The sequence below is a fragment of the Notolabrus celidotus genome, chromosome 19 (genome assembly GCF_009762535.1).
Source record: "Notolabrus celidotus isolate fNotCel1 chromosome 19, fNotCel1.pri, whole genome shotgun sequence".
Lineage (NCBI taxonomy): Eukaryota > Metazoa > Chordata > Actinopteri > Labriformes > Labridae > Notolabrus > Notolabrus celidotus.
This window is the reverse complement of record NC_048290.1, coordinates 4,337,994-4,365,450: the sequence shown is the minus strand read 5'-3', so window position 1 is coordinate 4,365,450 and position 27,457 is coordinate 4,337,994. Positions and strand designations below refer to the sequence as shown.

General features: G+C 40.3%; 2 protein-coding genes across 5 annotated transcripts in view; both read left to right on the top strand.

The window, feature by feature from the left end:
• The window catches only part of nln (neurolysin (metallopeptidase M3 family)), a 32,925-nt gene extending 18,380 nt beyond the window's left edge, over positions 1–14,545 (top strand). For both annotated transcript variants that reach the window (XM_034709970.1, XM_034709969.1), the window contains exons 2-13: positions 2,066–2,316; positions 3,991–4,139; positions 4,631–4,735; positions 7,880–7,982; positions 8,065–8,225; positions 10,368–10,503; positions 12,157–12,523; positions 12,963–13,164; positions 13,248–13,434; positions 13,521–13,649; positions 13,791–13,927; positions 14,014–14,545. In XM_034709970.1, coding sequence (XP_034565861.1) covers positions 2,088–2,316; positions 3,991–4,139; positions 4,631–4,735; positions 7,880–7,982; positions 8,065–8,225; positions 10,368–10,503; positions 12,157–12,523; positions 12,963–13,164; positions 13,248–13,434; positions 13,521–13,649; positions 13,791–13,927; positions 14,014–14,169 — 2,061 coding nt within the window. In that variant the 5' untranslated portion in view covers positions 2,066–2,087 and the 3' untranslated portion in view covers positions 14,170–14,545. The remainder of the gene's footprint in view (positions 1–2,065; positions 2,317–3,990; positions 4,140–4,630; positions 4,736–7,879; positions 7,983–8,064; positions 8,226–10,367; positions 10,504–12,156; positions 12,524–12,962; positions 13,165–13,247; positions 13,435–13,520; positions 13,650–13,790; positions 13,928–14,013) is intronic.
• A 1,877-nt stretch (positions 14,546–16,422) lies between these two features.
• Positions 16,423–27,457, top strand: part of erbin (erbb2 interacting protein) — a 102,395-nt gene continuing 91,360 nt past the window's right edge. For all 3 annotated transcript variants that reach the window (XM_034709240.1, XM_034709239.1, XM_034709238.1), the window contains exon 1: positions 16,423–16,998. The gene's annotated coding sequence lies outside the window, so the exon portion shown is untranslated. The remainder of the gene's footprint in view (positions 16,999–27,457) is intronic.

The following is a 27,457-nucleotide window of genomic DNA, read 5'->3' as shown; positions in this document are numbered from 1 at the left end:
TATGATAAAGTGCAGTGGTGAGTTGCAGAGGTAGTTTTTACATTATAAAATAGTAGTTAAATAATACAAAAAATAGAAATATGGAATTCTGCTTGAGAATTGTTGCATTGTGTATCTACATGTATATTTGCAGAGAGTATTTATCTGACAATCAGTTATATGTTAAAAGCCTTTGTAGATAGGTTGGTTTTGAGTCCGGATTGGAATTTGGTGAGTGAGGGAGAGAATCTGAGGTGTTGGGGGAGAGAGTTCCAGAGGGTGGGGGCTGTGACAGAGAAGGCCCTGTCCCCCCAGTTTTAATCAATCAATCAACCTTTATTTATACTGGAGAGATCATTGAGAGGCAACCCTCATTTACAATGATATTGAGTCAGTTACAGTGACATTTAGAAACAAAAATGCATCAAGAGTATCAAAAGTCATTATATAGGATCATTTATTATATATATTTTTTTGATTTGGAGATAAAAAAAACAATTAAAAGATCAAATCAAATAATACAAATAAAATGGGGTGTGTGGGATTGACTATAAAACGCACTAAAATAGGAGGGGGCTGTTGATTAAAATGATACTATAAATAAAATGTATACAGGTAAACCTAGCTAAAACAGTTACAAAGCAGGGTTGAAAGGTTGAACATTACATCTCTATTAGTGACCAGCCTATTAGTTTTATTTTTAAATAACTTGTTCTGTATCTTATTATCACAAGAAAACAAGCTTTATTCAAGCTTTATCAATCAAGCTTTATTTATATAGCACCTTTCATACAAATAAAATGCAACCCAAAGTGCTTTACAGCGATTGAAAACAAGAAAGAAGCAAAAATGAAACAATGCTAAGACATTTTAGTGGAAGATAATAATAATGATAATAATAAAACTAATAAAAATACAAATGAAAAATAAGAACAACATAAAAATAAAATAAAATAGAGACCAATGCACACCAAAATAAAATATGTGTAATTAAAATAAGTTAAAGCATCAAAATTAACAAATAAAAATTGTTTAAATAAATAGATTTAAAAGGTAAGGATAAGAGTTGAAAAATAAAACTAAGGCTAAAAAGTATCAATAAAACTGAGTAGATAAATAAATGAATGAATAAATACATAAAAATAGAATAAGATAACAGTTAAAATTACTTATTGTCTTGAGCTGAAGACAAACTTATCCTCTGTTGCAGGAAAACCATCTTTGTTATTTTGAGATAACAAGAAAAATAATTGATGATCTTGAGAAAATAAGCTTTCATCAAAAACAGAGTGAATAAAATGTACGTACATGTCCACTAAGGGCTTCCGTATATAAATAATATTTTTGTTTCTATTCATATTTTGAGATTAAAGTCAAAATCTTGGACTTCAATATTCATAGAAAGCTAGTTAACTTAGCATGAGCCATTAATATCTTACATAAGGAATGGGACCCCCTCTATGGAGGCGGCCATCTTGCATCTTGAAATAACATGACTAATGGTGCGTCAGACTTATCGTGCATCGCAGGAGTTTCTTGTCCTCAAAGGCCACCATAGCTTCACCTCTGGGCGGGGTGAGCAGGGGAGCGTTTCAATCTAGATCTAGTTCGATGTTGCTAAATATTCAATTTCTACACGCCGAATCTTCAAGCTTTAATACCAAAAGTTTTACAGTGTAACATTTTGACTTTCTCCCTTTTTTATGTAATTTTTTTTTTTTTTTTTGATTATTTATATTGATTTTTGAGAATGAAATTAAAGAAGTTTAGAAAAAACTCAGACTTTTAGTGAGAGTCAGGCTTACATAAAATTAATCAGGGGAAAGGTTTTTTAAAAATATATATTTTAGTTGTTTTTGTTTGCATTTTTTGAGAATACAGTAAAGTGGTCTGTTATAGCATTACTAAAATTTTGACTTTCACCATGTCTTTGTCAGCATTTTGCCTTTTACTCTAAATCCAAGAAAGTAAGAAAAAATAATCTTCCTTCTTGATTTTTAATCTTCCTTCTTTTCTTCTTGCCCTACCTTGGCCCTAATCTGTTTTTAACGACCTTCGACCCGGTTTGGCTGTCTTGTTTTTCCAGAGTCTCTCACCCCGTCCTGAGGATGACTATCCAGAACAACTGTGTGATATCTGCCAGAGACTGCTCTCAGGCTGGAAACAAGAGAAACCCGCTGAGATGGGACCTGTCTCCAGTTGAGATCAGGGCAGCCGCTGACAGCTTGATTAACAGAGTCAAGAAGGTCTACGACGACATCGGATCCCTACAGATAGACAGCGTTTCAGTGGAAAACACACTGAAAGCATTGGCTAATGCCAAACTGGAATATGCATGTGAGTAACTCTGGTGTTCTATGTTTGTCTTCTTACCTACAATCATAAAAGACCAAAACAAAAGACTTGATGCTACTTGTCTTTGCGATAGAGCTTAATTGTTCTCCTAAAATAAATCAACAAGCCACACAGTTACACCTTATGACCTTTTTATTAACAGACATGAAGTTATTCTAGAAGTAATTCTCATTTAATAAAGGGATAATTGATCATAATAGCCCCAAATGTGTGTTAATTGTCATAACCTGAATCAAAGTTTTTGGGAAAACAGGGAGACATCATGAGCTGGCATTAATAAAACAGATTAATTCAATAAAACTTAAGACGTCATCATAAAACAGAGGAACTGAAGAAACCAGGCATCTTAAGGACATGCACACTGAAAGCCAGGGAGCACCAGAGAGTCAGGGACCGGTTGATTAAAGGAACCAGGAGGTTCAGGAGAACTGACCTCAGATTGAACTCCTCTGACTGTCGAACCTCAACCAGGACTCACAACAGCAGAGCTAGACAGGGACACCCTGTGGCCTGGCGGTGAGGTCGTCACATAATCCTCTGCTGAGAAAAGTACCAAATAAACCCCTGAACAGGGTGTTTGAGTTAAAGGGGCAGTGTGAAACTTCTGCCACTAGGGGTCTCCATATCACCCTGAAATCATACTATCAACAACAGCTGTTTTTCAGCCACAAAAGTGATCTCACAGCACTTCCACTTCCCTTGGTAGTGACTTGTAGGTCTGTTTTGAATTGCTCTGTATACTTTAGGAAATTTTACAAAGAAAATGTTAAAACAATTAAAAAGAATTGTGACCTGGCATTAGCAGCAGCCCAGACTCTTAATTTTACCCTTGATAAACAAGCGTGGGGAGTTTCTCCTCCAAAAAGACCCGCCCCTTCTTGGTTTTGATTGGTCAGTTACTGGAAAGTGACATTGATGAGCATAATGGTGCTCCAAAACAGGAAACAATTTCTAACTGAGAGTGCAGAGTGAGCAAAAACAGTGGAGGCTGAGGGTGTTTTTGCACTGAGGAAGTTGAGTGCTGAAAACGCATGACTGAAAAACACCATTAGTGGACACAGGGCCTTAAATGCATCACATATCATACCTTTAATTTGCAAAAAATGTAGTGGGACAAGCAGTTTTAGGAAATCACAGAGCCCTTTTGCAAACAAAACGATGTACAGTGGTGGAAAAAAGTTCTCGGACACCCTTAAGATTTTACATAATCTGAAATATTGTCATGAAATATTTTTGGAAAAATCTTTTTTGTGTTTCAAGCATTAGACAGACATAAACAAATACAAATGATATAAAACTAACAAAGCTAAATTCTTGACAGTTTCAAAATGCCAGTTCTCAACATTGTTGGTATCAAAATCAAGAAATAACAGAGAATGTGTTCAAAACTGAACAAAAAATAAGACCTAAGATAGATTCTCAATGCAATATTACTTTTTTCCACCACTGAATTTGAACAGTTTCTGAAAATGTTGATGTTTAGCAGCTGAGTTGAAAAATACAGGGATAAAATCATATTTGCTTTGCGTTTAAATGAGATTTTTAGACAGTGAAAACAAATATAAACACTTTATTTTTTAATCTAAAGTTGTTTTTCCAGCATTGCACTAATCATGCCCACATTCATGGGGTCTTCTTTTCATTCTCCCCCCTCAGCTTCACGCCATGTCCTCGATTTCCCCCAGTACGTTTGTCCGTCCAAAGAGGTTCGTACGGCGAGCACGGACGCCGACAAGAAGCTGTCTGAGTTTGACGTGGAAATCGGTATGAGGGAAGATGTGTTCCAGCGAATCACCGCCCTGCAGGTTCGTTCAGATTTAAACACATCCATCACAACAAGAAGGACGTGAAAGGTGATATCACAACTGTCCTTTATTGAACCCTGGTGCACTAAGATAGTAATGAGGTGTTAAAGTCATCTCAGGCATTAACGGAGTCGAAGTGAGGCTAATTAAATGTAATATGTGAGGATTTGACACATTAATCACGTTAGCTGGATTATCTCTCAGAGGAAAATGAGGGCAAGTGATTGATGTGCATAACTTCAGGGTCTTATGTTGAGATCAAGGATATTTCCCCCTCATCTGACCCCGTCACTGCTTCTTATTTAGCTCTGCAGAGAAACTGTGTCTGATCTAATCAGTGCCAGCCAATGCCATATGTTATTCCACTCTGGACTAACTAGCTGACCCATTTATACTGCCAGCTAGTAAAAATAGGGAAACTGCATGACATAATAGTCGTACCTCTGCATGTATGAAATAATTTTTTATGTCTTGTGTGATTATTTTGACAGAACAAGCTCCAGGACAACCTTTTACCTGAAGAGAAGAGATTCCTAAACAGGCTTGTTACACTTGGGAAGCAGAAGGGATTACATCTGTCTAAAGATATACAAGAGGTAATGCAGTGTGTGAATCGTAAAGTAGATAACAAAAGGTTTCATCCCTTTAAAAAAGCACAAGACAAGCTAAATGTTTGAGGAGGGGTTGTGAATAGTCATGCACGCTGATGTCTGCAGATAATGTCTTAGAAATGTCATGTTAGTGTCCCCTTGCTGACAGGACAGGTCGATGAAATGATGCTCTAATTAAGCTCAAAGTGCACGCCCCATTAACTGTATAGATGATCCAACACCATCAGAACACTCTCTTATAAACAAGGTGATGCCTGTTAAAGGTTACATAAATATCATGATCACCTCTAAAAGAAGAGCAGGCCTGTGGTCAAAGAGTCTTAAATATCACCCCGTCTCGCCCTGAGCACTTTCCTGCAACCTCAATGGAAAACATCACAGGGTCAGAGGAAGGTGTGAGGAAGAGGACAGGGAAGGAAAGCTGTAACTCTAACTGCACGTATACTGCTGCAGTGTATCCTGTGCTGAAGGAGATAATAAAAGAAGACGATGCTTTTATCCTTTAGAGTGTTCAAACTAGAGCTGGGCGATATTGAAAAAGATGTTATCACGCTCAAATTTTTCATATCAGTCGATATCGATTATTATCACTATAAATATCAAATCGTTATTCCATTTAAATTTAAAGTCAGATTTTTGCTCCTGAGTGAAAGTTCAAGTTAAGTTGTACTACGGTTAGACGTGTTCCAAATGACTTACTTGACTTAAACCCTTTGGCTCTTGGGGGAGCATAGGTAATCACTTCTTCCAGCTGGTTCGGCGTTGAGCGATCTTCTCTGCTTCCTTCCAAGATGTTCCTTTCTCCTTGAGTTCTGCCTCGACAGACCTTTTCCAGCTGTTTTTGGGTCTTCCCGGCTTTCTTTTCCCCTGGGGGTTCCAGGTTAAGGCTTGCCTGGTTGTGTTGGAGGATGGTTTTCTCAAGGTGTGCCCGATCCAGCCCCATTTCCTGCGTCTTATTTGTGTTTCTATTTGTTCTTGTTGTGTGGTTTGCCAGAGCTCTTCGTTTGTGATGGTGTTAGGCCAGTAGATTCCTAGGATGTGTCGTAAGCATCTGTTTATGAATGTTTGCAGTTTGCTTGCTGTTGCTTTTGTGGTTCTCCATGTTTCCGCCCCATACAGTAGAACTGACTTGACGTTGGAGTTGAAGATGCGGAGTTTAATTTGCGTGGAGATGTGTTTGGAGTTCCATACTTGCCGTAATATTAAAAAAGCTGTTCTAGCTTTCCCTATTCTAGCTTGTATGTCTTTTTCGCTGCCTCCATCCCTCCCAACAATGCTTCCCAGGTATATGTATGTGTCCACCTCTTCTAGTGCCTCTCCATCCAGATTTATGGTGTTGTTTGTTTAGTGTTCCAAATGCACAGCAGAAATTGTCTCCATGCTCGTCTTTCACCCACATCCTGAAAGATTCGTTTCAGCTGTGTTTACACTCCACTCCAAACATCTTTAAGCCCCGCCTACCTCTCACCCCACAACATGATTGGCTGCTCAATGCCTTCTTCTTCTTCTTTCCCTTTCCAGTGATTGGGCTGTGTAATTACAGGTTTAAATATATAAAATTTTATTGAACATTTGGGATATTTTTATTGAGAAAAATTATATCAAGATAATTATCGTTATTAAAATTATCACCCAGCCCTAATTCAAACAGTTCCCTCACTTTGGAACCTTCCTAACCAAGAAAAGACCATTCAGCTGCAGCCTGGGATTATAAAGCTTCTATGGGAAATGCTCAGTTTTGCATTGATTTTGGCGCCCCCTGTGGACAAAGCTGTACATTGCACCTCTTTGGTGATTTTTTTTTTCCTGCCTAAGTGAGAATTTTATTACCCTTATTTTCTTTTAACAATTAAATATGTAACTTATTGTGAATATTTACTGTGGAAAGTTTAATATTTTTACTGTTAGCTGTTAAAGACATCAAAAATGACATTGCAGGAATATTCAGTCTTGTGGTCGTTGGTCTCGTTTTCTTTTATACATCTTAAAAAAAAGTTGAAACATTAATTTCAATCTGTTGCAAGGATCTTTAAATATAAATTCAAGGAAAAAAGACTTTTGCTGCTCGCTGCTGTCAGGTGGAAAAAGGTGAAAATATCAGTACTCCTCATCAGATATCTGCAGGAGTCCAGTATCATGCATTCTTAATGGAAAGTGGCAGTGCTGTAATTATGTAGTTTGATTGTTAGGCTTGTTATGTCACATCCTTAAAGGTGACATATCATGCAAAATTGACTTTTTAATGGTTCTCTACCTGAAATATGTTTCCCTGGCATGTCTACAAACCCCCCGAGAATGAAAAAAATCCATTCTGCCCCTGTTCTGATTTCTCCACCTTTCTGTAAATGTGTGTGAAACGAGCCGTTTCAGACTTCAGTGTTTTTGTTACGTAACAACAATATCCGGTCTGTCACGGAGTCAGAGCTCGGAGCTTGTTCAGCCCATAGACTGTATAAAATAATACTGAATCCCCTCCCCCGTTTTTCATTACCTGCACAAATGTGTGCTAACAAGGAGCTTAGGAGGGAGGCATGCTAGTTGTAGGCTGTCTTAATAAACACAAAGGTCGGTTTTACTCCCCACGTCTGCAGATTTGAAGATCTAGTGGATGATTTTTATTTATCATGGATAAGTGCTAGCGCTAGTTAGCATAGCCACATAGCTACATGTTCGTAGCTGTGTACCAAGACACACGTCGACATACTGACAAATAAAACAACAAGAAACACTAAATCTGTGACCAATCCTTCAGAAAGGTCCTGCTACAGGCGCCTCTCCTCAGGATCAGATTCAGAGGGTTGAAGTAACGTGATCTCTGTGCAGCCGTGTATATTCAGCCAACATGTAAACATTAGATCAACGTGCTGGAGAGCCGAGGCACATCCACTTCCTGAGGGGGCGTGGTCAGAGAGAAAACAGAGTGTTCTGAGGAGGACTGAAGAAGAGGACTTTTCAGGCAGACCAAAATCTGATTTCAAAGTGTTTTTTTGAGCATAAACTTTAAAGACATGTTTTGGGGACCTCTTAGACCAATATATATTGATGAAAAAAGCGTGATATGTCCCCTTTAAAATCAAGTCGAATTCTCTCATCTTGAATACTCTTCTTCTTCTTTTTCTCTTTTCCAAGGAAATAAAAAGAACGTCCAAGCTAATAAATGAACTGTCCATCGAGTTCAACCAGAACCTGAACGAGGACAACACTCACCTCGTCTTCTCTGAGCATGAACTGGGTAAGCCTTTAAACCTGAACCCAGTCTGGTGTTATTAATGTGTTTTGACTTTTTCATTATATAGTTGTCCTTTTCTGTTAAGGCGGTCTGGCTGATAGCTATCTGAATGGCCTGGACAAAACAGCAGATGGGCGCTATAAAGTGACACTCGAGTATCCACATTACTTCCCGCTCATGAAGAGGTGTCACAATCCTGAGACCAGGAGGAGGATGGAAACGGCTTTTCACAGCAGGTGCAAAGAGGTCTGATCATACATGTGTTCATCCTACACACACCTGACTGCATTAAATCATGTCAACTCACTTCATGTTTTTAAACCTGTAGAGCTGTTAAAATCCTGTTATGAAGCACAGTTCTTAAAGTAGTGGTCCTCAACATTTTTAAGGTGTCATAACCTGTTTTCAAAGTTATTCAGGGCGCCTTTCCCTGAACTCATTTTGTTGCTGTAATAAACTCTGTTTGGACTCAAGCCAAGCCTGTAAAGGAATCAAATTACCCACAAAACCACAAAGGGCATCAGTGAAAATGATACTTGTATGTTCCGCAGTGTTACTATGTGTGCAATTGTGCCTCATTGATGTCAGCAGCACTGTTTTGTTTAACCTTTCTAAAGCCGTATCAGCTCAGTATTACATTTCTGCTACTGTAAACCAACATTTCCCTCTGAAACCTTTAAAGTGGTGAAACATGATGTGAGACAGGAGGCCTCTCGGTGAGCTGTTACACAAGCTGACGGGCCTCACGTCCAAATCTTCAACAAAATGACAAACTCAGTTTGTTGGAACAGTTACTCATGCTGTACGCTGCATTAAGTCAGAGCATGGTTGCAGGTGGGGTGATAAAAAAGGACAGTTATTGATCGACTTTTGGCTGCAGGGAAATAAATAAACAGGTGCTTTTTTGAGATACTTTTGCTGCATTATTATGGAGCTTTTGTAGTGTGCTAAAAAAGGAATAATTAGGAAAACTAAATTAATGTGAAGCAAACAAAAAATTAAATATTCTAATTTAGTCTCACATTTATTTATTACTTATTGCTGTATGTAAATTACTCTAAAAGACACACCTAAAGACAGTTAATCAACAACTTTCCCTTTCAAGGAAGCGTGACAACAAAAGGGAAAATAAAAACTAAAAGCTATTCTTTTTAAAAAAAAACTTTATTTATGAAGTTTTGAGTTTATTCAACATATAAACATAAACACACATACCAACACACTGAACTTGTACAGACACTACCCCACATTAACACCACCCACCCACCCCTGACCAAGGGCTCACCCTTAATACAGAGCAATGAAGGAGATTCAGGAAGAGGAATAAACAGGAAACACTAAATGACAAGCCAACAGATGGTAATAGATAAAAAGAATAATAATAGAACACATAAATAAATACAAAAATAAAATAAAAAAGGATAGATAATCTGACATTAAGTGAAATATAGAAATTAGCATCTATTGACAAGTAGCAAGTAAGACAAAACCATAGACTGTAAATAAAAATGGACAGCGTTGCTCCGCCTCTTCCCGTTGTACAGTTCTGAAGTCAAAAAATCCCTCTCCTGGGCGCAGCCATTGTGCAGCCAGAGCCTGTGAAGCCTTTGTAATAAGCTCCGCCCTACAGCGTAACGTCACAAGACGCTGTGTGTCCTTTGAAGTTTTGTGTATTTATTTTTTTAAGTTGAGATGGATTTTTTGACCTATACTGCAGCCAGCCACCAGGGGGCAGTCACACTGCTGAAAGCCTCACCACCAGGGCCGTATCCGGCACGCTTGGACAAAACCCAGATATATTGAGAAAAAAATAAGCAAATAAATAAATAAAGATCCAAAATAAAAGCTATTCTGAAATAAATATAGAATGTTTAAATATAAGAAATTTTGGAAGAATTAAATTATATCATATAAACATTAAATGCTAATTTCTTAAAGGATATTTGTATTATTTTTATGAATTTTTCTATGCATATCTAAGTCATGGAATTTGAAAGATAGCAATTTCAAGGCTTGGGGAATTTTTGAAAAATGAGCAAACCTAGGATGTTAAGAAAATATCTAAAATTTTCTTCATAAATAACTAAATGACAAAGTTGAATCTGTGAAACTCTCATTGGTGTTTCAGACTTATTAAAACAAATGTTTATTTCCTATCAAACCATATTCATTTTTATTTTTAAAGTTATGAAAGTTTGCCTAATAGATGTGGATAAATGTGAATAAGTTAAATTTGAAATATTTTCTTGTTTCCATTTCACATATATTTATTTTATGGCATGCTACTTTCTACAATTCTTACTCATAAAGCAAAAAATCAATGTATTTATGTAATTAAATGTCAATCATTCAGTTAAGTCTTTTTATTGTCTCCTTTCTCTTACCCAGGTAAACACAGCCATCCTGGAGCAGCTGATACAACTGAGGGCAAAGGTGGCAGACTTACTGGGTTACAGCAGCCACGCCAACTACGTGCTGCAGATCAACATGGCCAAGAATGCCAGCAATGTGTCTGACTTTTTAGGTATGACCCCCTCCGTGACATTTCACCTCACATGCACGTGTACGAATACACAGCAACATATATCACGCCATCTGATTACAGCTCGGGATTATAAAAATGTATGGATGGATGTGGAGGGAGATACCGGCTCGGTGGAGGAAAGAAAGGCGACACCGCTTACATGCTGCATGTAACGCAATGCATGTTGCTCGACATGCCTCTTGCATGTAGAGTAACAACCAGTAATTTATAGCTCATGGACACACACGTGGTCGTAGATCACATAGGGAAGTGGACTTTCATTGCTGTATCAGTGTCTTATTTTCATAGTATAAAGTTTAAAGCTCCTGTGAGGAGTCTTTCACTTCACTGTTTCAGATGTAAACATTTAAAGTTGTAGCAATAGCTGAGATACAGAAACTCAACAGTGTGTCCTCTGAACATTAAAGCCTCTGGTAATCCAAATAAATGAAAACGTTCTACCTATGATATTTATAGTCACATTTACATACTATTAAATATATATTTAAAATACTGGAACTGAACTTCAATCAACTTTTGAAGTATTATCAGTTAAGTTTCTGATACCGTTCTAATGCTAGGACAAAGAATGCAGGGTTAAATTGAATATTTATGACAAAATAAATATCTAACCATTCATAAATGAAACACTGAGCCATGTGCACACATGTTCAACAAAACTACTCCGCTCCTTGGGGAAACTTTGGGACGCGGTTAAGTTGAGCTGCGGCCGAGTGGCTAAAGCATTCCTGCATGTGCTGGGCTCATTTCCCCAGGACAGGTTCACTAACTTTCCCCAGGACCGGTTCACTAACTTTCCCCAGGACCGGTTCACTAACTTTCCCCAGGACCTGTTCACTAACTTTTCCCAGGACCGGATCACTAACTTTCCCCTGGACAGGTTCACTAACTTTCCCCAGGACCGGTTCACTAACTTTCCCCAGGACCGGTTCACTAACTTTCCCCTGGACCGGTTCACTAACTTTCCCCAGGACCGGTTCACTAACTTTCCCCAGGACCGGTTCACTAACTTTCCCCAGGACCGGTTCACTAACTTTCCCCAGGACTGGTTCACTAACTTTCCCTAGGACCAGTTCACTAACTTTCCCCAGGACAGGTTCACTAACTTTACCCAGGACCGGTTCACTAACTTTCCCCAAACAGCTCAGAATTTAGCCAGGAGACCCGGAGCCGAGCTCCTCTGCGGGCACATGCTACACTTCAGCCTCCGCTGCTCCGGGCGTCCCATGATCCTGATGCCCCGGAGACTACTGAGTGATAAAACTAATAAATGATAGAAGTCCTGATTCTGAAGTATTTTGTGACTCAGCACTCAGAGACCATTTGAAATGAATAATTTTCAGATTCTGGAGTTTTTATGTCTTAAGATTCAAAGTCAGACGGCTCAGACATGCAGGCTGTGAACTCTCTCTTGACCTGTCAATCAAAGAGTAAACCTGCCACGCCCACACAGTCCAGAGAAATCCTCTGACCTGTAAAATAAGCTGTTTTTTCATATATGTGGATGTTTAATTTCACACAGATTTTTGTTGAAGCTTGATTACACATTCAGTTTTGATATTCTATAATAATTTAAAATGTTCCATTTACGTTTCCAGAGGCTTTAAGACTCCATTTACTCTCTTTCTGCAGACACCTTCTATGAAACCCTGAAGCCCATCGGAATCAAAGAGAGGAAATACATCCTGGCACTGAAGAAGAGGGAGTGTCTGATGAAAGGCCTCCCCTTTGACGGACAGATCAACGCCTGGGACTTACCGTACTACATGAACCAGGTGGAGCAGTGCAAGTTCGCGGTGAACAAAGACAAACTCATCGAGTACTTCCCGCTGGACGTGGTGACAGAAGGACTGTTGGGTATCTACCAGGAGCTGCTGGGTCTCTCCTTCACAAAGGTGGAGCACGCTCAGGTGTGGCACGAAAATGTGATGCTTTATTCAGCCCAGGACACCGAAACAGGAGAGGAGATCGGACAGTTCTACATGGACCTACATCCAAGGTAGAGAGAGTGCGGTGCATAACAAGAAATAAGACCTTCAGATATGTCCTGTGAAAGCATATTCCTTCCTGCAGCTCTGTAAATCAAACAGCTGTCACTGTTTACATATTCATAGCCCGTTCACTTATAGTCTGTTTATTTATTTATTGGATCTGGTTCCTCCTGTTTAACCTTTTGCTATCACTTTTATTGTTCTAACACAGATTCCCTGCTGTGAGACCGATATAAGATGATTATTCCTTGCTTTATCTTATCATGGAATAGATGCCAATTAATTTTCTATTAGTCAAGTAATTAATTTATTGACCCAGCTTTAATCAGTTCACAGAAGACCATAAAATCTTAGAGTATATAATTTGAGATAGCATAGCCTGCAGCTCCTGATCCTTCCTGTCACAGTCTTTCACTGTGTGACATTTCTGACCTTGTTTTCCACCAGGGAAGGAAAGTACGGCCACGCAGCGTGCTTCGGGCTGCAGCCGGGCTGCAAAGGACCTGATGGAAAACGCCGACTTCCAGTGGCAGCTATGGTGGCTAATTTTACCAAGCCCAGAAAAGGTTGGCCTTCTCTGCTCCAGCACCATGAAGTGGAAACTTACTTTCATGAGTTTGGTCATGTGATGCACGAGCTCTGTTCTAAGGTGGGCAGCTGTGATCAGCACCTTCACTATATTTGTTAGTTTGTTGCATTTTAGGCCTGAACTTTGTGTGTGTTCGTTTTCAGACCACATTCTCAGAATTCAGTGGGACCCTTGTGGAGACGGACTTTGTGGAGGTGCCTTCACAGATGCTTGAGAACTGGGTTTGGGAGAAGGAGCCGCTGAGAAGAATGTCCCGACACTACAAGGACGGCAGCCCGATCCCGGACAACCTGCTCGACAAGCTGATCGCATCCAGAGTCGCCAACACTGGTCAGACTCCAGACTCGCCATAAACTTAACATTTATCCAGGAGTTGAATGTCTCTGTGAGTTTGTTGACGTGTTTTTACTCTTCAGGACTGATGAACCTGCGCCAGGTCGTCCTCAGTAAAGTGGACCAGACGCTACACACTAGCTCTTGTGCAGACACAACTGAAGTGTTTGCAAAACACTGCGAAGATATCCTGGGTGTCCCTGCTACACCAGGTATGTGCTAACAAGAATCCTCAAACTGTGAATATTAAAATAAGATAAACAGCTCAATCCAGGAAGAAAGGGTCTGTGTTTGATTTCCAGTTTGAAGCACAAACAGTAAACCTGAGTGAACGTGTGAATTTGTCCTCTCAGGTACCAACATGACGGCCAGTTTCAGCCACTTGGCTGGAGGATATGATGGGCAGTACTACAGCTACCTGTGGAGTGAAGTCTACTCCATGGACATTTACTTCAATCGTTTTAAAAAGGAGGGCATCATGAACCCAAAGGTAGGTCTCGTATCAATATATCACACACATACTGTATCCATTTACCTGATAATATATCTTAACAGCTGCGTGTTTGCTTTACACAGGTTGGAAACGAGTACAGGAGGGTGATTCTGGAAGCTGGCGGCTCTGTGGACGGGATGGACATGCTGAAAACCTTCCTCGGGCGCAGTCCACGCCAGGACGCCTTCTTTCAATGCAAAGGACTGACGAAGACGAAGGAAACAAAGACTGTGATATGATGAAGGCTGACGGTTGTTTCTGTCAAAGAAGGTTTATATTTAATTGTAGAAAGTAGAAATGATGTTGATGCTTGAATTGTATTATTTGTGTTTGTTTTCTACTTGATGATTTCTACCTGTAAGATGTACACTACATCAGGGAGAGTCCTTGTTATAAAATGTACAATAGGCATTTTAAAAAGCAGAGTTTAATTTTTTTACAGTGTGACAAACAGATGTATAACCAATGATGTGGATGTGTTGTGTTTAGGTGTTGCAGTAAGCCATCGAAGTGTGTTGATATGTGAGCAATTCATATAAAAAATGACCCTGAAAGTGAACACCTGTGTTTTTTTTCTGACATGTTGATTTTTTTGATAATAAAGGCATAGCTGTATGCACAGCTGCAAGTTGTGCATATTTTTGGAGTGATATATAGTGTTCAAAGTTGGAAACTTTCCATGGGAATTAACAGGAATAAACCAGGAATTTACTAAATTGAAGGTTGGCTCTTAATAGGGAACTTAAATATAGTTGGGGAAAATATATTCTAGCATAATCCTCCTGACTAAAACAACCAGATTACATGTAAGTACAGTTGAATATCTACTCCTCAATCACATGCACATAGCACACTGCTTACTGCAGGGCTATTGAGACCATGCCCCCTAAATAGCACTTTTTATTTGCATGTTGAATGGAACTTTGTTGGGATTGCATTTTTGTTAATATTTGAATGGGTTGGGTCAGGGGGGATGAGTAATATTTAACTCAACATTCACGTTTTTGTTCTTAAATGAAAGAATTGATGGTTCAATAAAATATTTAACACTTAATAAAGTTCTACTTACTTGGCTTGGGAACCGAAGGGTCGTCGGTTCGAGTCCCAGTATGGACGAAGTTTGGCAAGTGGACTGGTGGCTGGAGAGGTGCTGGTTCACTTGCCTGTGCACTGCCGAGGTGCCCTTGAGCAAGGCACCGAACCCCCAACTGCTCGGGGTGTGCTGGTTGATGGCAGCATCCTCACTCTGACATCTCTCCATCAGACGGCTGCAGCTCACAGAATGCTGCTGCTCGAGTCCTAACAAGGTCCAAAAAAGTAGACCACATCACTCCAGTTCTTAGATCTCTACACTGGCTTCCTGTCTGTCAGAGAATAGACTTTAAAATCCTGCTGATGGTTTATAAAGCACTGAATGGTTTAGGCCCAAAATACATTGCTGATCTGCTGCTACTTTATGAACCACCTCGACCTCTGAGGTCATCAGGTACTGGTCTGCTTTCAGTCCCTAGAGTCAGAATGAAACATGAAGCAGCGTTTAGTCATTATGCACCACATATCTGGAACACACTCCCTGAAAGCTGTAGGTCTGCTCCAACTCTCACCTCTTTTAAATCCAAGATTAAGACTTTTTTATTTGCCACTGCCTTCCTATCTTAGCTCATTTTAACTCACTTTAAATTAAACTTTTAATGTAATTTTTAATATATTTCTAATTTTCCTTCTCTTTTCTGTTTAATTATATTTGTCATTTTAATTGTGTTCTTTTATGCCTGTCTGAATGTCTCCAGTGCTTTTAATGTTTTAATGTAAAGCACATTGAGTTGCCCTCGTGTATGAAATGCGCTATACAAATAAAGCTGCCTTGCCTTGCCTTGCCTCTCCCTAAGCATGTTCACTGCATGTGTGTGCATGATTGTATGTATATACTGTGTGTGTAGCATGTCCAAAAAATAGCATGAGTGAAAACATTTAATTTCCCCCCTGGGGATTAATAAAGTACCTTTCTTCTTATTATTAATATGGGCTTTAAATGAAATCTCCTGATCTCGGATAAATCACCCATAATTTCCAATTTGGAATATTTCCAAAATTCCCCAGTTTAACTTCCCATGGAAATTTACAGGAAATTTTCCACCCCTTTGCAACCCTAATTTCCATACTGTGGAAGGATTGAGGTTTGCATATTTTGAGGACTTGCACAGATTCCCCTGCAGGAGATGGAGTCATGTGCACCAGGGGGCGCCACTTGATAAGAAACACTGATGTGAGCTCAAAAATATGACGAAAAATTAATATAACTGTTCTCATAATCAAGAATGGTCTGATTTGTTTTTATTATATATATGTAAATCCCCATGTTGAGCTTTTACAGAAAGGAAAAGTGTTCTCATGGATGTGTGTGTGTGCGAGACCCTGAACGCATCACCACTTGGGCTGGAAAAGCGACTTCTGGTGGACAGCCCACTTCTTCTTCATGCACACACACACACACACACTCACACACACACTCTCTCAGAGGTCGCAGAGAAGAAACCCCACCGCTTCATGTTGTTCTCCAACAGCCTCCATGTAGCTCCCCTCGTCTGCACGGTGAACCGACAGGAGACTATGAGTGGAAACACCTGAGAACACCTGGGTGCGGCACACTGTCGAGAGAGGAACCTGCACGGCGCATTTCTCTGCCTTTTGTATTTCCTTTGCTGAATGTCGTGGACATTTTGAATTTTTTTTTTTTTTTAAATGCTCTGTGTCACAAAGTCTGACCAATTAAGGAGCATTTTTTCCCCCACCTATCTTCAGCTACTTTGTGTGAGTTAACAACAACAAGAAGGTGAAGACTTTCGAGGCTGAGAAACGTTAAAGAAGTTGAGGAGCGTTCAGGGCCAGCAGCTTTAAGTGTTAGCTAGCTGCTAACACACACACACAAGCTAAAACTGGAACTGAACTACCCTGAAGCGAATCAGTGAGGCTGGCTAATGCCCTCTCTTCGAGGTATCTTTTGGATAGTAACACCCTGACACAACCTGGACGTCTAACAGGGAGACATTGACTCTACTTTCACAAAGGTAGGTGTACCGCAAGTTGCTGCTTCTGTTATATGTGCCCCCCCCCCCCTCCCCTATACAACATGCTAACATGGCTGCTAGCATCAGCGCAGTATCCTCTGTGTCCCATTCTGATGCTCCACTTTCACATGAATCCAGCCAAACAAAGCACTGATATTATAACTGTAGTGTCATGTCAACGTTATGTGTTAATTAATGATGTTAATCATTGATGTGATGCATTGGAATGGTGTTTTTAGACGGTAACTGAATGAAGCAGCTGTCTGTTTTTTTGGTATGTTTCACATCAACAGCTGTCCTCCTGTCTATTCTGAGACACCCAGCAAACACATAGATAGGCTGATGCATTTAAAAGGAACATGTAATAGCCTCTTTATATACTGGTGTCATTCACTTTAATGTAAACAGCTGCAGTGCAACAACAGCAGCAGCAGCAGGGACATCTTTTGTTGCAGAGCACCTTCAGCTCTACCAAAGGATTAGTCCTCTGTCCCCCTCAACATATCAGCGTTTTCATTTTCTCACCACTCTCTCCACTAATCAGATTACAATCCCCCCCCTCCACACACACACACACACACTTAACTCCAGTGTAATTTAATCCCATTAAGATTGGACGTAGATGTTGGAGTTAATCTCTGAGGTTTGATTTTCCAGCAGGTCTGTCCATGCCATATGAGAAGGGATGTAAGGATACACTCAACCCACGATTCGATGCACTCACGATTCTCTAACGATCTTAAAGAAAACTGGATTGAACTCAAAATTTAAATAACTATCATTTTATTTAAACCCTCAGATATGGACAGATGCAATTTATATATTCTCCTATATTTCTTTGTAAACAAAGTCATCCTTTTTCATTTTTAAAGCTGCTGTGAGGAACTTTTGATTTATATCAATTTAGGCGCCCCATTGTGGACAAAGTGATACCTCTTATTTCTTATTCTGTGCATGCAAAAGTAGTGTTTTCAACAAAAACCTCACCGTGTTGTCTTTTAACAGCCAGATGTATCACTGGATGTGATTATTTTCCAAGAAAACAGCCTAAAAAGGTTGTTTCTAAAGCCAAATGTCAATCATGTGGTGTGACACCTACCCCCTCTGAGTGGTTTATGGCATTAAAAATGACAACAGAGAAGGTAGCAGCGTTGTTGTTTATGGTTTTGTTTGCTTTTGAATATCATAAAGAAGCATCAGTGTTGGTTTCAGTCTGTTTCTCAGCTGGTGAAAAACTCCTCACAGTGTCTTTAAGGTGTGTTGTAACTTAAATTAAACCACTGCACCTTGCAAAAAAAATAAAAATGATTGCACAAAAATACCTTGCAGGAAAATTTCAGAACAATTATAAAGAAATGGAAAGTGAACGATTCCCAAATGAAAATAATTAATATTAAGACAAATAAGGTGGGGCGCTGGTGGCCTAGCGGTCTAAGCGCCCCACATACAGAGGCTACAGTCCTCGTCGCAGGGGTCGCCGGTTCGATTCCTGGCCGGTTGACCATCTCCTGCATGTCTTCCCCCGCTCTCTACTCCCCACATTTCCTGTCCCTCTTCAGCTGTCCTATCAAATAAAGGCAAAAAGGCCAAAAAGTATAACTTAAAAAAACCCCAAAACAAATAAGGTAAATCTCTTTGAATTAAGGATGTAACTTTCAAGTATTCTCCATGATTGATCTTTGGAAATGTAAACGATCAATTATCGTTTATCATTAAAGAAACACAAACGTTGTCCATGTCAAAAATAATGCCAAATGCATTGTTTTCCCCCTAAATCAAAATTTCCTTCACGATATAATGTATATAAGAAAGAAAGAAGAAAGAAAGAAACATACTTTATTGATCCCCAGGGGGGAAATTCAATTTTTTGAATCATGCTACACGCACAGTTTTTTTTGGTACATACATACAATCATGCACACACACATGCCAAGGGAGAGATGTCAGAGTGAGGATACTGCCATCATTTGGTGCCTTGCTCAAGGGCACCTCGGCAGTGCCCAGGCAAGTGAACCAGCATCTCTCCAGCCACCAGTCCACTTGCCAAACTTCGTCATACTGGGACTCGAACCAGAGACCCTTCGGTTCCCAAGCCAAGTCCCTATGGACTGAGCTACTGCTGCCCTATCTGATGGTATTAATCAGCTACAGATTATATTGAGGTGATGAGAGAGCAGCACAAGAGACTTAATGATGTTGAACAAGCAGAGTATAATGCAGATAGCGCCTTCTACTGTTTAAAAATAATATCCCGATACAAATGATGTTGAATCGATTTTAATCCACCCTTATTTGTATCAATTTTTTACCGATCTGCGATATATCCCTACATCCCTACATATGAGTTGTTGGTTTTTTTTACACTACTTAAATTGGAAATGTTGTGAAGATAAAGCAGCCCCCAGAAAAATCTCAGGGAAATCATGAAGCATGTAACATTCAGGTGCAGAACAACAACAGCTACCTGAATGACATCCTGTAGTTGATGTGGTTTCCACAAGGCAAAGAGAGCATGACATTATGCATGCAGTGTTTAACTTGGCGACCTCAAATTACACAGCTTTTGGCCTACCATCCCAAAACCACTCCAGTTTAAGACACATTTTTAGCATAACAACACCTTGACACTCGACAAAATGGGTTGCAGAGACATAGAAGTTGTGAATAAGATGTGTTTATGATACATCATATACAGAGCCTTTGGATAATTATTCAAAATCTGGTGACTGCAGCAATAAAATGGAGATTTGAGTAATTCCTGTAGCCTGCAATGGATACAAGACAACACATTTTATATTTAAATCAACCCTGAATGAATAGTTAGACTGTGAGCTGATGCAAATGAGACCCAATCATTTCCTTAAATCCAGGTATAGATTTATTGGTTCTCTGATGCATTGATTGGTGCATCCTTAAAGGGAAGGGTTTGAGATGATATTGATTTGTGGATCTTTGAATTGATGTGTTGCACCTCCGTATTAACGGCCAAATTCCACCAGATCTGTATCCAGTCCGTATCCGATCCATCACAGTACCGGATCTGATAGGTTTCTATTCTAGTCAATGTGTTAACTTCCACTGGATCCGCTATGTATTTCACTTAACTACAACAACAAACCGTCATGATGAGCAGAGCTAGGCCTGGAGTCAACAGGTCAGAGGTTTTCAGAGGACCAGAAAGACAACATGGATGAGGAGAGGAGGAGGAGAATCCTTGATTCAATGATGACCGTGGGAAAACCTGGGTCACATGACTCCAGCTGTCCGGCGGATCAGATATGGACCGCACACGGATTTGGTGGAAGTTCGATGTGTAAGACTCTAGCAGATAACTCTCCATTGAGATATCTTGTTAAGGCTTCTGCTCCTTCATCACTCAAGCCGTCACTTTGATGACTTGTATTGTTATGTTGTCAAACAGACGTGGTATCTGATTCAGCTTTCAAAGGCCGTCTTTTCTGTGCCGAATAGTAAACAAACAGAAGCTTCTTATCAGCGTTGTAGGCTGAGTGTCCAGATGATCTTATACTTCATCCAGTGGTTCAGATAAATACTAGTGTGTGTGCTCAGAGGATTGTGTGTGGCCGGCCTAAGCCTGACTACTTTCAACTTTAAAAGATACTCACACAATTTAATCTGTAATATAAATAGTTGTTGGGTAATTTCTGCAGTAGACTTCTAACCATACAATCAATTCTAGCCTGATTCTCAGAAACCACAACACACTCTGCACTCCTCTTCTGCCCTTTGGTCACTCCTTCACCATAGGCAAATAAAGCCTGATCCTCACTATAATGACCTGCACAATCCACATAAGCAGGACTTCCCACAGTGGTATGTGTGGATGTGTTGAAAGCCTGTGTTTGGTGAACATGTCATGCACGGACTTCCCTGTGTGATCATTTACGACAGACCTTATCATGAACAGTAGATAAGGTTCAGTCAAACAAAGCCTCCCCCACCCCCTGCTCCATGGCTCAGTTCTCACACTGCTGCCAAAGTAGAGCTGGTAGGAAAAGTAAGAAAAGTTGGAGTGCCATGTTTCCTTATCATGACTGCATATCAAAAGAAAGCTTCTGTAGCTATTGAATGGTTAATTCACTGCACACAATGCTTCCATTGTTGTATTTGTTCATGTTGCCGCATCATAATTTCAATTGAAATGAAAAATCCTGTTGGATAAATCCCAGGTCACCACTTTTTTCCTTTTTAAAATCCCCACAGTGTTTCCTTTTTAATGGGCTTAAAGCAAGCAGCAACCTCCGGTCTGGAGAATTGAAGCCAATGCGGAAGTGTTACAAACTGCAGTTCATCGAGCGTCCACTAGAGGCGGGCTGCATAAACACAGGAAACCACATACACACCCATTCAAAAAAGACGATCTTTAGATCCTGGTCCAAAAAGAAGATAAGATTACAAGTTTTGCCCAAATAAGGACATGACTGATTGATTGATTGATTGACTGACAGGCGGGAACACAGTAGCTGTTGGCTAAGAGGCTCAAAGCCCGCCTCTTTACCCCACACTAGCTCAACAGAAGTTAGGTTGTGTTCAGCATTTCCAATATGGCACCGTAGACTGTACAAATAATGGACACACTACAAAAACCCAAAACTAAGTATCTTATTTCTAGTATAAAATGTCTTTTTAGACTTAAAAAGCCACATTCGCCAAACAAGTCTAGAAAAATATCTTATTTGAAGATACTAAAATTTGCAATAAATAAGACCTGAATTGCTTGTAATAAGCAAAAAAATCTGCCAATGGAATCAGAAAAATGTACCATGAAAGTAACTTGAAATAAGAATAATGTTTTAATTCAAGGAACTTCACAAGTACACTTGTCTTATTCCATTGACAGAATCATTTTTACACATTAGATGCAATTCAAGCCTTAATTATGGCTTGTGTAATCTTCAGATAAGATTTTTCTCTTGACTTCTCAGATGAATGTGGTTTATTTAGAGTCTAAGAAGATATTTTTTTTACCTGAAATGAGACAAAAACACTTGCTTAGTTTTGAGTTCTTGCAGTGCATAGTATCCGTGATGTCACCCATCTGTTTCTGAAGCGCTGTTTTGAAGCCAATCAGCGGCGGCAGTCATATTGCTGCTGTCGAGCGATTGTGACGCAAAGAGGCGGGCTTTGAGCCTCCTCGCCAACAGCTACAGTGTTCCCGCCTGTCAATCAAGTCAGCTGTGCCTCTCATTGGAAGACTCGTTATGTCAATATCTTTGAAATGACCTTGTTATGAAAAAATTCACCCCCCGTACAGTGTGTGCCGATCAAGAAATGAGCTATCCAGACTACACTTGTTTTTTGTACCAGGCTGTAAACATGTTTATTTCTGCTGGAAAGATCTTCTTTTTTGAATTGGTGTGTATGTGGTTTCCTGGTACTTTCAGAGCCAGCCTCAAGTGGGTCCTCTATGAACTGCAGTTTTTAGCACTTCAGTTTGGACTGCTTGTCTGGCACCCACAGGCGATTGGTTCCAGGAACAGATGGGTGACGTCACGGATACTTCGTCCATTAATTACACACTCCATGGCTTCAGCTCAATCTGGTTTCTCTTAATGGCGAAACCTTTAAAAGCCACATGAAATGTTATCTGCACTTCCTTGAGATGATGTAATGCTTGTTGAAACGGGACACAGGCACGGCGATCATCCCGAACTGTGAACCAATAGGATATCAGTTGAAGAGAAAACATCTGAGGGTCAGGAGGGTGTGTTTGTGTTGTACGACTGCTGAACTGAGCACTGTGGGAAAATGTATTGTTCTTGGCTCACTTGGACTGTTGGTTGTCTGGTGTCTGATGGCACACTTTTGGGAAGAAGTCCTTCAATAGCTGGTCTTGTAAGATCCTTTAAATGTACTTTGAACTTGTTACTCATTGTCACCTGAATCCTAAAGAGCACATGTTAATGTCTCAACACTCAGGTGACGTTGAGGCTTTGCAGTGACGTCGTATTGCGACAGCGGACAAACCTGTGAGAATATGCTGCTATGTTGGGAAATGAGTCACTTGAAATGTTCTTAGTTAGTGTGCCAATTTGTGTTTGTTTGTAATTTGCTGCAGTATGCCAATGGCTTTAGAAGGAAGAGAAAAACACTATAGGCTGGCCAAATGTTCTTCACATGATCGTTTCAGCCAGAACATGTTTCAATTCGTTTCAGATTTCAGATTTAATGGGGCTGCTATTAAAGTCTTATTGCATTATTATCACAGCTTTTATGATATTATTAAATAGCGCAGGGAAGGAGAAGCACCAGTAAAGATGGAATGTTGGTTTATTTTAGTGTTTCTTTAGGCTGATTGTGAGACTAGAGTTAGCAGCATGGCCTCCTCCCCCTCTTAAAACAGGTGCATTAGCTTCAGAGAGTTTCTTTATTGACGTCCTTATAAAGCTGAATAATCTGTGTATGAATCTCTAACTCACTGTTCATATATAAACACCATACTTTGGCAGTTTTGATCGAGAAAATGGAGATAAAGTCGTACTGTATGTCAGCCATGTTGACATCCTTCACCTGCAGACTCTGTGATCTCTTTAGCCTTGTTGGTTACCCATCCATCCATCCATCCATCCATCCATCCATCCATCCATCCATCCATTTTCTTCCACTTCTCCAGGCTTGGGTCCTAGCAGGTTGACCCAGACATCCCTCTCCCAAGCAACACTTTCCAGCTCCTCCTTGGGCCTTGTTGGTTAAATTGTGCTAAATTATGACTGTTTTCAAGCGTGTAATTACCTCCAGACTAGCTGGTCAGTGGGAATATGAGTTTCTGTTTGTGAAACAAGGATATTAGTTGTTTTGGATCAGCCCGAGTCTCAGCAGATAGTCCAGGCAGTTCTTAATTCCAGCCTCTAAGTTGCTGTTTTTTAGTCCCTTATCATATAAATCTAATATCCTTTAAAGCTAGGGTTGGTAGTCACGGAAAACTAGCATGAATTTGAATGTAGCATTTCCTCAGGACTCTATGTGGCTCCTGATGGCAGGGATTGGTTGGTGTTTTCCCAGGTTTACTCCGGCTGTAGATAGCGGCTTTTTTCGCTCTTTTTTAAGAACACATCATGTATTGATCGCCATCAGGACATAAAGATCATTTAACCAGTATAACAAAAAGTGTATCTAAATCTGATTACCACCCCCAGCTTTAACTTAGACTGATGGCTGGCTTAAAGTTAACCCTTCGAAGTAAGGATGGGACGCGATTTTCGAATAGTCGAATATTCGTGCACTTGTTAAAAATGGAAGACTTGAGGCGCTGATGGCCTAGCGGTCTAAGCCCCCCACGTATAGAGGCTATAGTCCTCGTCACAGAGGTTGCCGGTCGACCATTTACTCCACGTCTTCCCCCGCTCTCTACTCCCCACATTCCCTGTCTCTCCTTAACTTTCCTATCCATTAAAGGTGAAAAAGCCCAAAAATGTAACTTAAAAAAAGAAAAAAATATAAGGCAAATATTATCTTGTTTCAGAAGCACACATTTTCACCGTTTTCCCTGATGCCCAGTTGTAATATGGTATTCAGTCCCTCCAGGATTTCGTGGGATTTTTTTGTGATTGTTGCGCCCCAAAAAGCCTGAATTTGCGACAGCTTTTTGAAAAAATTGCGGTGAAAGTAGCGATTTTTTTTTTTTGCTTTTTTCCTCCAATAACATCTCAGGGACAAGTAAAAAAGCTAAATTACAGATTTTTAGAAAACATTCTTGATGTGGCCACTGTGACTGCATTTTGATTGTCTTGATTCACAGAAAAATGCCATGGAAGGTCTGTATTGCACATTTACGACGGTCCCTGAATGCACCTCACAGCGACTGATGCACAGTCAGTTCACGGCACTCTGAAATGAATCTGAATCTTTGATGACTAGGAGTTGATCCAAACCTACTGAATGTGTCTGATGTATCACCAAACTGGATTAAATCAAGCTGTAGACGTGGAGCTTTTTACGGTAATAGCGGCAATAACGTCAAATAGTAAACAGACGTCCCCCGGTTGTGTCTTTGTCACTAACGCACACCGGGGGTAAAAATCATCAATGAAGATGAGACAGATGCATGGAGGTGAGGAGAGCTGGTTCATAAAGCACACCTGCTGCAGGTAGAGACCAAGCTAACACTGAGCCCCTCAATCTATAAATAACAACGTTGTCATGGTCACTTGTCCTGCCTGCTGTCCCCTCTTTTCACCCGTTCTCTGTGCGTGTTTTATTTTTGAAAAGTGCCGATCAAGTGAGGACTTACGTTTATGTTCCAAGGAAGTTAAATTGATGACGAAACCGATGACGCACAGGGGCTGAGATTAATGTAATTGGTCAAAGTTGCGGTGATTGTATAAAATTGCAAGGCCGCGGAAAAATCGTGCTGATTGGTTGAATTTGCGTTGATAGTTGCGATCGCGAAATCGCAACTTCCTGGAGGGACTGGGTATTCCTGCCAGACGGTGGCTAAAAAGCGTCTTGAAGCTGTTTGCTAACTGGGTCAAGTAGCTAACAGGAGAAGAAGAATGCTAACTACATTAAATACCAAAAGAAGAAGAAAACATTAGTCGCTGGAAATGCGTGTGTAGTGGTGTGAGATTCAGAAATGGATAAATTGCCAAGACTGAGCATGACCGTTAAATGTAAACATACCAAGCGGCAAACTCCGGTCTCAAACGATGAAGCCAATGCGGAAGTGATATAAACTGCAATACATCGAAAATCCGCTTGAGGCTGGCTGCAGAAACACCGGAAACCACATAGATATGAATGGGAAAAAGACGATCTTTGCAGCATTAATAAACATGTTTACAGCCTGGTTCAAAAAACGGCTTGGCCCTACAACGCTAATCTCTCCAATGGCACACACTGTACGGGGGGTGAATTTTTTTCTAACATGACGGTTAAGAAGATATTAAGATTATGAGTTTTGCCCAAATAAGGACATGACTGACGTGACTCCCGGTCGGGAACACACAGCCATTGGCTAAGAGACTCACACTACCTCACACTCTGCCTAGTTGAGTTCTGCATTACCAATATGGCTGCTGCCGTCGATTTGCTTCAAAACAGCTCTCAGGAACAGATGGGTGACGTCACGGATACTACGTCCATATTTTTTACAGTCTATGAAACATACACACCCCGCTACAGAAACACGGACATGAAGGTCGAGACAGACGCCGTCAGTGCCCGCTACTAGCAGCACCTCGTCCCGGTGCTGGTTAACCCCACTGCCACACAAATGGACCGTTAACGGGACAGCTGTGTCTGAATAAATGCTAGCGATTATCAAATAGTATTTTGGCTTGAAATGTCCATCCCTACTTTGAAGACCACATGCTTGGATCATTCATTGTGTTGAATCAAGAAAGAGAGACAGAGCTGGTGAATCACTAGAGATATATTCTGATTTACTGATATGCTTAGTTTTGTACTAAGACACATAAATAAGGATTGTCATTGGCATCAGTGCTTCCTTAATGATTGCTCTCAAACTGCCAGTTTGTAAAGATGTATTCATCTTTAATCCTTATTTTATGATGCCGTTTGTTTTATACTAATGCAACACCACAAATAATCTGAAACATGTGTTTAATAGTGCGTCATTGTAGAGATTGGAGACACATGTGCTCTACTGGAAACTCCTCCTGCCCGATTAATCAAAACAACAGGGCGGGCGCAATATCAAATCATAGATCCTGGTTTTATTATTCATGAAATTGTTAAATGTGGGACAAATCAGCCTTGATCGTGGTTGTGTGATTTATATAAATGTACCTACTAGATAGTAAAGTTGAGTACCACTGAGGTAATGGATTTGGAGCATCAAAAGCTTCTTTGTTGTCAAACCCTCTTCTCACCTTGTGGTCGCACAGATCTACTTTACAAGCTATCAGGGGGAGATAAGGTGGAGCCTCTTCAAGCTCTCTGTCACTGTTATTCCAGTTTGGCTTCTGCAGACCGGTAAACACAGTGTTGACATTTTCAGCCTCTTTCTGCTCTACACACAGTTTTCAGTGTTTGAACTGGTGTGACGTCTTTGTTTGAGCTATCAGTAAATTTAGTGTTTGTGTTCCTGGTCTGGGTTCTGGAGTTTCTTTGCCTCGTGTTCGTGGTCATCTTACTCCTTAAAGCAAGTTCTAGCGAGCACAGCAGTGGGTGGTTTCATTGATTTGTTCCCACCTGTGGTCAAACCATTGTCAAGTCCAGGTATCACACCAGACAAACAGGGAGTGTGCTTTCCTTCAATGGCGTAGATCACTGCAGTAACTGAAGCTGCAGCACCGCTAACTTCATCTGGAGCAGGCTATATTCAGACCAGGGATGTCCCCAGCTGATATTAATAATTTATGGTAATGTTTCAGTCCCACTGACCTGACTCAGCCGGTATAAAAAGCACTGACACATCACTCTGAACTCAGATCATCTGCTCTGTAAGACACTCTTGAAGAGAGGCCTGTCACCATTT